This window comes from Bidens hawaiensis, unplaced genomic scaffold (genome assembly GCF_021521415.1).
Source record: "Bidens hawaiensis isolate Kalapana, Puna unplaced genomic scaffold, B.hawaiensis_p1.1 tig00012335_1, whole genome shotgun sequence".
NCBI classification, from domain to species: domain Eukaryota; kingdom Viridiplantae; phylum Streptophyta; class Magnoliopsida; order Asterales; family Asteraceae; genus Bidens; species Bidens hawaiensis.
The window spans coordinates 743,764-753,729 of record NW_027492005.1 but is presented as its reverse complement, the minus strand read 5'-3'; the positions used below and the strand labels follow the sequence as shown (position 1 = coordinate 753,729).

At 37.8% G+C, this 9,966-nt stretch overlaps 1 protein-coding gene across 1 annotated transcript; it reads left to right on the top strand.

The window, feature by feature from the left end:
• The first annotated feature begins 6,542 nt into the window (after window positions 1-6,542).
• On the top strand, window positions 6,543-9,966 carry LOC143540813 (chaperone protein dnaJ 10-like). Its single transcript, XM_077033794.1, has 10 exons — window positions 6,543-6,708; window positions 7,476-7,535; window positions 7,622-7,704; window positions 7,828-7,987; window positions 8,060-8,189; window positions 8,273-8,431; window positions 8,513-8,691; window positions 8,787-8,867; window positions 9,540-9,677; window positions 9,762-9,966. Exons 1-10 carry the CDS (start codon window positions 6,622-6,624, stop codon window positions 9,852-9,854), a joined length of 1,170 nt encoding a protein of 389 aa, XP_076889909.1. The 5' UTR covers window positions 6,543-6,621; the 3' UTR covers window positions 9,855-9,966.

Here is a 9,966-nt window from a genome sequence, read left to right as displayed (position 1 = left end):
GAGCAAATCAATAATTCCGTCCCGCGGGTTACGCGCGGACGTTGTGCCGGAAAACAAGGCGCTCGTCTATGCAAAGAGGCGCGACCCCTACGAGCGGGCTCAAACCCATAGTACTGCCCCATGACCATACTAGGCACTCGTCCATGCAAAGAGGTGCGACCCCTACGAGCGGGTGGATCAAACCAGCAGTCCCTACCCTTAGAGTTCCAATGGTAAAGTGATCACTTACTCGAGTTCTAGCGCACATACATCGAAAACCTTAGATAACCGTTCGCATTGCTCATCATGAAATATAATTTAAACACATAATCGCTTGCATAGCTTGTAAGTATACCATGATAAAACATTATTTAGGTACGTGTCCCTCGCCCCGAAAACAATTTAAAATAGTGAAAATAGTGAAAATAGGGGCTGTGAGACTCACCTGAGGTTCTTGTTAAGGGATTAATCGAGATTCGGGTTTTCTTGGTGTTGGCCTCGGAATCGAAGGTCTAGTAACAGGATCGGAGCTGGAAACAACGGATGCTTGGGAGAGGATTAGTGCAAGTTTGTAGTTCTTTGAAGTGTGTTTTGGGTGATAATTTAGGTTACAAATTTATAGGCAAACTCAAGGGAACACAATCCCTTGCTTTAGGGGATTGAAATCTTTTCATATCTAGGTGTAATGATGATAAAGTATGGAAATTATTATTGTTTATTGTTTACTTAAAAGTGGAGGAGTGGATAAAAGATCTTGATTTGATTTGGACAGGACATGCAGGTCTGGGGTTGGTGAGAATAGGGTGGCTGACAGTTGACTTTTCATGTTACAGTGTGCTTTTTCAGGTACTTTTGTCAGTGTACAGTAAAAAGTGGAAAATCTCTGAAACACGCTACTGTTTCCTTTTGGGCGGGAGTAATCTCCTTATGTCTGGAGAATAGACTAAGTGTTCTGCGCGTAATACTTTGTGCGCATAGCTTTCTGCGTGAAGGACATTTCTTTGCTGCGGGTAGGTGCGTAACCTTCTCGCAGTTAGGGACATTGAGTTTCATTTGTAGATTCTCCAGGGGGTCTTGGTATTTCAACATAGTGATCAGTCATGTTGAAGTCAATTCCATCTTGGAGCTTCAGACAAACTAGCTCTCAATGTTCCCGCCATGCGGGGAGGTTAGTTCCCTTCCGCACGCGCATGAACGATTTAGGATGCACCCGCCTTAGCATCATGCGGGATGGTCAACCCATAGACAACATAACGTTAAGTTACATGAAAACATAAAGCCAAAATATTCACGCATGGCGCATATAACACATGCTCACGCTGGTTCTTAACATGGTGCGCTCGCGCAGGTTGCATGTAACAACTGCACGCGCTGACTAACATGGCGCGCTTGCGCAGGGCGCACATAACAAATGCACGCGCTGACTAATATGGCGCGCTCGCGCAGGGCGCACATAACAAATGCACGCGCTGACTAATATGGCGCGCTTAATATTCACAATCACCTAATTATTAGGTTGATTACTTAGTTTAAGGGGTTGGGAATTTACCGGGTGTCACACGTTGCCTCAACCCTCAAGCGCACTTGTTGGTTTTGGTAGAAGGATGACGTTTTGTTCATTTGTAATATCATAAACATTTCGTAGGCCTGAAGTCTACTCCCGTATCTTTCGCTTCATAAGCGTAATCATTGAGGTGCCTATCCATGAAGGATCCGAAAATCCTAATCTTCCTTATAAAATTTTGGTTAAGCCATTGATTGTATTTTATGAAAAAAAATCATGTCAATGAGCAAAGTAAATCATACATTAATAACACATTTTAACGTTAGGCATAATGAATTTAATCAATTTAATATTGAAACATACAAAAGGAAAAAATAGGATGACGGGTGTTGGAGCAGCTGGTAAAGTTAATGTTATGTAACTTGGAGGTATGGGTGCAAGCGAGTCGAGCTGTTCGTTAGCTACTCGAGACCGGCTCGTGAAAAAGTTCAATCGAGCCGAGCTTAAACAAGCTCGAGCCCGAGCTCAAGCCTAAACGAGTCTACCATTTGTATAATTTTTATAATATACACACATATATTTACATTTGAAAAAGCTAAATAATATATATTATGTTGTGTATTAAATCTAATTGAAAAAATATATAAAAATAAAAAATATATAAAATTATTATATAATACCATTAACAAGTTTGGTGTCACAAAGCCCCGATTGGGTCGCTGTGCGGCACTCTATTGGTAGTGATTTTTTTTAGTTCAGCCGTAATGAATGTAATGAAAATCTATCAAATGTGAATTTTGTTTGTGTTCTTTTTTTATTATATTGTTTTAGTTACGGTATCGTGCCGAATGCGACGGAAGTCGACTGGATTCGCATAGACTCACCGTGTTTTGTTTTAGTTCCAATAATGTAACGAAAACATATCAAATGCTTTTTAGTTCCGGTACCATAACAAGCATGACGAAAACCAATTGCATTTGCGTAGACTCAACCACGCTAAATGCCCGGGATCGTTAACGATCAGGTTTTACAAATGATCGAGTTTACCGACCGACGCCACGCCATTAGTCCACTCCAATTTTTATAATTTTTTTGTTTTATTTTGTCTTAGTTCCGATACAGTAACACACGTAACTGAAACCGACCGAATTCGCGTCGACTTACCGTATCAATGCTTGTGTTTTACCACCACCGGTGTTTTTCCTGTTAAACCTTAGACAAGCGAATCAAGAACACCAAACACGATATTGCATAAAACGTTTATGCGACTCTTTTCATTAATATCAAACAAGAACAAATATTTTCTACTCTCTACTTTTCTCTAGATATAAACCTTTTGATGGGTTTATATAACACCCATAATTCTAATCCTAGTCAAACTAGGAAACACAATTAAACTAGACTTCTAATTTATTTAATAATAAATAAAAGATAACTATGACACCAATTTATTCAACTTGGTCCCTGAACTTTGGATCTCCACCAGACCGCCCCTTGAGATCTACCGTACCACCCTTATACTTTTCGTATTAACCATTCAGGTCCTTTAAGTTGGTGTTGCTCAAAGTTTTACACTCCCTCTCAATACCCACTTCCATTGTTCCTCCAAGATCTTTCACACCTTGTAAAGCTCGCACCTCTTTGAGCTTGATTCTTGGATTCAACTTCATAACCCTACCTTCAGGTTTCTTTTTCCTGTTATCAATTGAGCTAGTTTCGAGATTACCATTATTTAGAACTGCATCACCCGTTTCCATATGGGAAACAACTTTTGCTTTCTCAACTCCATGACCAACTATCATGGTACTCAAAGCAATTCTTCCATCCCCACTCGATGCATGCTCCCTCTCGAACTTAACTCCTTCATTGGTTCGTTCATTCGGACCACCCGAACTTTGTATGAACCTCATGCAAACTCCAACATCAACTTTGTTGGTTTGTTGATTTTTAACGTTTTCTATTCCACCATGACCACCCGTAACATGAGACGGAACTACCTCCTCGTGCACTTCATTCAACACGGTTTCTTTCTCGTCTTGTTCGCTTACCGTCACGGTTACGTTCTGATCAACCATATTTTCTTCTTCAACCACGATTTCCTCATCATCTAGATTCAAAATAACAATAGATGATTCCATGGTTACCTTTAACGACGTCTCAGGCACTACTTCTTGGCTTGTCCACCAACAAGAGCCTTCTTCAAACCATTCATCTACCAGGTTAGGTTTGAATTCGGTATCAACTATGTATTTTCCTTGAACCTCGGCCATATTAGCCTCCACGTCCCACGGTTCTTCTTCTCTAACAACAACTGCATTACCTTCCTCCATTGGTTCTTGACAGTATTTTGCCATATGCCCTTTTTGTCCACATTTATGGCACCTAAAAGGAAAGCGCTTTGGTTTGTACCTTGATTCCTTGTCTTGGTTCTCTTCGTCCGATGAACCTTCTTCAGAGTTGTCATCTCGACCCTTTCAGTTCCATTCTCTCTTCTTGGGTCGGTCACGTTTCTCATTCTCCCAATATTTACCCTTGCCTTCCTCACAATTACGGTTATGATTTTTACTAAACCGATGCTTCTCCTTTCTTCCGACATACAAGGCTTCGCTCTCGGTTTTAATCGACACACCGGCTAACTGTTTTGCTAAGGCTTCTTGTCCGGCAAGAATATTTTCGAACTCGGTAATACTCGGTTGGGTCGCCCACCCTTGAATAGCGGTAACGAAGCTACGATACTCCGGCCTTAAACCGTGGATGAGTATCCGCTTCATACGCGCATCGCTAACCCGAAACTATGGATTGAGTTCTCCAATCTCGCGAAACAGATTCTTCACTTTACAAAAAAAATTGTGCAATCGGAAGATCTCCTTGGGAAACCGTCATCAACTCACCTTCGACTAGTTGCAATCGAGCATCGTTCTTTTTCGTGAATAAGGTCTCCAGCGTATCCCACGCTTGCTTCGGGTATTCGAGATCTTGAATGTGATCAAGAACATCATCATCAACCGTTGTCTTGATGATAAACATCGCACGACCCGCTTTAACCTGCCACTTCCCGATACTACCGTTAATATCGTTTGCGGGTTGTCTCGTCTCGGTACCGTTTGTTACCTGCCAAAGATCTTGACCTTGAAGATACGACTTGATACACGTTGACCATTGTTTGTAATTGCTTTGGTTCAGTTTCTTGATTCCTCATATAACTTGCAATTCTGCCATTGTTTAGGATTCTTTGATTGAAGATCGGTTCTTGTTGCGACCAAAAACTCACTCTGACTGGACTTTGAATTATTTGTCAGATTGTTCAACAAAAGCAACCACCTTATTTGGACTCACGGTGCACCACAAATAAAAGCACAAGAAGACAAAATACAAAGAACTAAATCTTGTTTTCTTTCTGGTAACTCGATGAGCAGCAGCAACAAATCAAAACCACATATGATAATATATATATTTATTCTACTTGCCTTCTTGTTATAAAAATTAAGACTTCTATATGCCTTCTTGCTTTTACTTTCTCCCTAACTTGCTTGCACTCTAATTCCACCGACTTTTACTCGTTAAGAACATATTGTTGACTTTTGAACTTGACAATCGCAATTCCCAAACAAATATTACGACGACAATTTTCTATCCACACAACACACAATTATATATTTGCAAACAATATATTATAAAGACTGACGCAGAAATCAAGCACTTATAATGAGGTCTTCGACAGAAACTTGAACACCTTCTGTTCGATTCTTTACGGTGATTGGAAACTTTAACACATTCGATCGGAACCTTAACTACGATTGGTTTCTTGGCCTCTTACGTCTTTGATTGGAACTACTACCGCAATCAAGACTTGCCACCAATCGGAAACACGAGCCTGGATCGTTAGGCTCTGATACAACTTGTTAAACCTTAGACAAGCGAATCAAAAACACCAAACATGATATTGCATAAAACATTTATGCGACTCTTTTCATTAATAACAAACAAGAACAAATATTTTCTACTCTCTCTACTTTTCTCTAGATATAAACCTTTTGATGTGTTTATATAACACCCATAATTCTAATCCTACTCAAACTAGGAAACACAATTAAACTAGACTTCTAATTTATTTAATAATAAATAAAAGATAACTATGACACTAAGTTATTCAACTTGCTCCCTAAACTTTGGATCTCCACCAGACCGCCCCTTGAGATCTACCGTACCACCCTTATACTTTTCGTATTAACCATTCGGGTCCTTTAAGTTGGTGTTGCTCCAAGTTTTACATTGCCGACCTGCCCGACGCAACGCGCCGGGGAAAACACTAGTTAATTAATAAATGGTAAACGCGAGCCAAGCCGAGCTTGAGCTTGAAAAACTATTCACGAGCCGAGCTCGAGCTTTAGAAATAAAGATCGAAACGAGTCAAGCTCGAGCTCGGGATCTGTGTAAACTAAACAAGCCAAGCTCGAGCCTGGTCGAGCTTGGGCTCCGCTCCTTTGCACCCCTACTTGAAGGAGTTCAAGCCATGAAAAAAACTCTTACAAAAAAACAATGCAGGGTGATATCGCATACGTCGTATCGTGAAATTGATTTGGCCCCATGCAAACGCTTAAGCCTAATGCACTGAGTAGTTAAAAGAACAAAGTAATTAACTTTAATCAAATAAACAAAAACTTGTAGAAATATTTGAAATGAAACAAAAGAAAAGTCTCGAAATTACGACCCAAATTTGGTTTGAATTTTGAATATTCGTCACGACGATCCACAATCCAACGGTTGTAATTGTAATTGTAATTTCTAGGGTTAAGTTAAGATAAGTAGTTAACCATGAGCTGAATAATAATAATAATAATAATAATAATAATAATAATAATAATAAGGTGGTGGTGGGACCGTGGTCAGTCAACGCCAACGAATTCACACCTCAGACTCCTTCCTTCTTCCTTGGTATCTATCTCCCCTTCGAATAATAATAATCATAATCGCATGCTTTCAATTTAATTATTTGTAAAGAACTGTATTTGACACGTCATCGTTGTCCTGTTCATTTCAATTCGATTCGATCCGATCGAATTTGTGCTACTTTAGAGGTGAATTCAGCTAGGGTTTCCAAGTATCAGTAGATCGATTGTTAATATAATATATGATCGATGGTGAAGGAGACGGAATATTACGATGTCCTCGGGGTTAAACCCTCCGCCACTGAAGCAGAGATTAAGAAAGCTTATTACATCAAGGTTATTAACTTATTATTATTATTATTATTATGCATCTTTAATTAATGTTCATCTGATTAATTTGTGCTTTGATATCTGCTGATTTGCATCTTAATTTGGTAAAGGTTTTATGATCCTTAAAATTAAATGGCATTTTCACTTGTAGTTGTTTAATCGTTAGTGTAGTAACGCAGTTTAGGTTCGTTAAATTTACTACATTAGAACAGTTGTTATTATGTCTCTTGAGTAATTTGCCCTAATTGAATGATGTTTTATCGAGTTAGGGAAATTGAAACTGAGGAAGGTGAAATTAGTTCTATGTCGATAATAAAGTGTAACGTTTACTTGTAGTAAATGATATACGGTTTTGATTGGGGATTATGTTAGAACAGGTGAAATGTTGCACATTTTTGTTTGCGAGAGATAATTTGACAGGTGATTTTTATTATTTGTTAGCAAGTTGTGCTTAGGATGAAGATCCTTGTATATATATTCTTAATAATTGAACCAGAAAGTAATCAAAGGTCTATTGATTTATATCTTTTTGGATGAAACGGTTCATGTGCGTTAGTTAACCTTGATTTTATATAGTCATGCACAGCTTGTTATATGTGGTATTAGGATGTTTGTGTTTGTATACGTACATATAAGTGAATTTTAATGTTTGTTTGTGCATTCTTTTCTTTATTTGTTGTTTAAACAATAATCAATAGATTTTGTGAACAAACATATGTGACTTTGTTCTAAATCGTATGTTTTTTTAACTTGCTATGCTTGGAGTATTGCAGGCACGACAGGTCCATCCAGACAAAAATCCAAATGATCCTCTTGCAGCTCAAAATTTCCAGGTAACACTTTCATATTATTTTTGCATCTTTTACAAATATTTTTTTCAACGTATTTTTTTAATCAAAGATTCAATGTTCTATCACAGGTTTTAGGAGAAGCTTACCAAGTATTGAGTAATCCAGAACAGAGACAAGCTTATGATGCTTACGGGAAATCAGGAATCTCAACGTTAGTTTTGTGGCTTTTATTTATAGACAAGAGTTTTTATTTATATAAAGATTATGGTATTTTGATATTTATTTAGTAGATTTCTGCAAAATTTGAATATTACTTTTTTTATGTTAATTATAGTGAAGCAATCATCGATCCTGCTGCAATCTTTGCAATGCTTTTTGGAAGTGAGCTGTTTGAAGACTACATTGGCCAACTGGCAATGGCATCAATGGCTTCTTTGGATATATTCACTGAAGGAGAACAATTTGATGCTAAAAAAGTTCAAGAAAAGATGAGGGTATGTTTGTGTAAAACCGTAACATACTTCATATTAAAAAAAAGGTATTAACTTTAAGTGGTTATATAACAGATTGTGCAGAAGGAAAGAGAAGAAAAGCTAATCGAATTGCTTAAAAACCGTCTGCACGACTACGTGCAAGGAAACAAAGAGGATTTTATTCGTCATGCTGAAGCTGAAGTATCAAGGCTCTCGAATGCAGGTGATGTTTTCTTATATTACATTCAGTTTCCTTAGAAATCTAATAAGTTATGTTTCTAACATTATGCTATGCGACTCGTGCAGCTTATGGTGTGGACATGTTGAATACAATTGGTTATATTTATGCACGTCAAGCAGCTAAGGAGCTCGGTAAAAAGGCTATTTTACTAGGTCTCCCGTTCATTGCCGAATGGTTCAGGAACAAAGGACATTTTATTAAGTCACAAGTCACAGCAGCAACAGGTATACCGTATACATGCATACAATATATCTTCATTATATTGTCATTTAAGCTATAAAATGTCGTGTTTTGTGTGTTTTTAGGTGCACTTGCTTTAATTCAGCTACAAGAGGACATGAAAAAACAGTTGAGTGCAGAGGGTAGGTACACAGAAGAGGAACTTGAAGAATACATGCAGTCACACAAGAAAGTAATGATTGATTCCCTTTGGAAGCTCAATGTGGCAGATATTGAAGCTACACTTATTCGTGTTTGTCAAGCGGTTGAATACCTAAAAACCCTTTTTTGTTTATTTACATTGTGGACCGTATTTACATTCATATTTTATTTATATTTATATTTATACTTGTGTCTCAGGTTCTTCAGGATAATACTGTGAAAAAGGAGGAACTACGTGCACGAGCTAAGGGGTTGAGGACTCTTGGTCGGATCTTTCAGGTAGAATGGGTTGGGTAGCGGGTCGGGTTGACCCGTCAACAATCTTTATACACTTTTTTTCAAATTTGTGAAAGTTAATGTTTTAAATACGATTATAAAAACTTTACTCATCTTTTTTGACCCGTTTCCTGTTCTCTAGCAATAATATGCAGCCCAAATTGACCCGTTAGTTGTAGGCTTGTAAGCGAACCGAACGAAGCATGGTCGCCTTCGTTCGTTTAACTTTTAACTGAAAAAGCGAGTCCGAACACGAACAATTAAACCAACAAGGTTTTCTTGTTCGTGTTTGTTCATTAACATTTTAAAAGAATGGTTCATGACCATAGATAAACGAACATAACGTAGGCACTGAGCTAAAGTTAGTTAGAAGTAATGTGAAAAACAATGTGTTGGACCTAAAAAGCTATTAAACTTATACTAAGTTGTAATTGGCCAAAAAGTTTTAAATGGATATATTAACATACATAAACGAATTTAAATGAACGAACTTTCACGAACATAGATAAACAAACAAGGCGTGTTTATGTTCGTTTGTTTACTAAATGAACATACACAAAGTAGTCACGAACATCCTGTCAACCGGTTCGCGAGCTGTTCATTGAACGTTCGGTTCGTTTTACAGTCCTAGTTATTCGACTTGATTGCTGATGCATCAATAATTATTATTTTCAGAAGGTAAAATCGGCCAATGGTAACGAAAGCGATCCAATATTAAACTCTGGTGTGCATAACCTGAACGGTGTTGATACCGAACATGCTTCAAGAGGCACAGAATCCGGTCAAACTTCTCAAACCACAATGGCTCAACCGGTACTTCATTCATTCTTTTTTTTTTTTTTACTTTAAAACATTTTATTTCCATTTATATAAAAACCAAATTTATATTTTTAATAGAGTCCATATGTGGAAGCTCCAAATATTGCTGGTGTAGGAAACTTTCATTTTCCAATGCCAACTGCACCACCCGGGGCCCAGAGGTTCCAGTGAAGTTGCAGGGTTGAAGTTGAATGGTATGTCTGTATGTATCATTATGATAATGATGTTGAATTTGTTTGTATTTGAGTGAACAATTATATCTTTAAACTGGTTGATAGTTTGG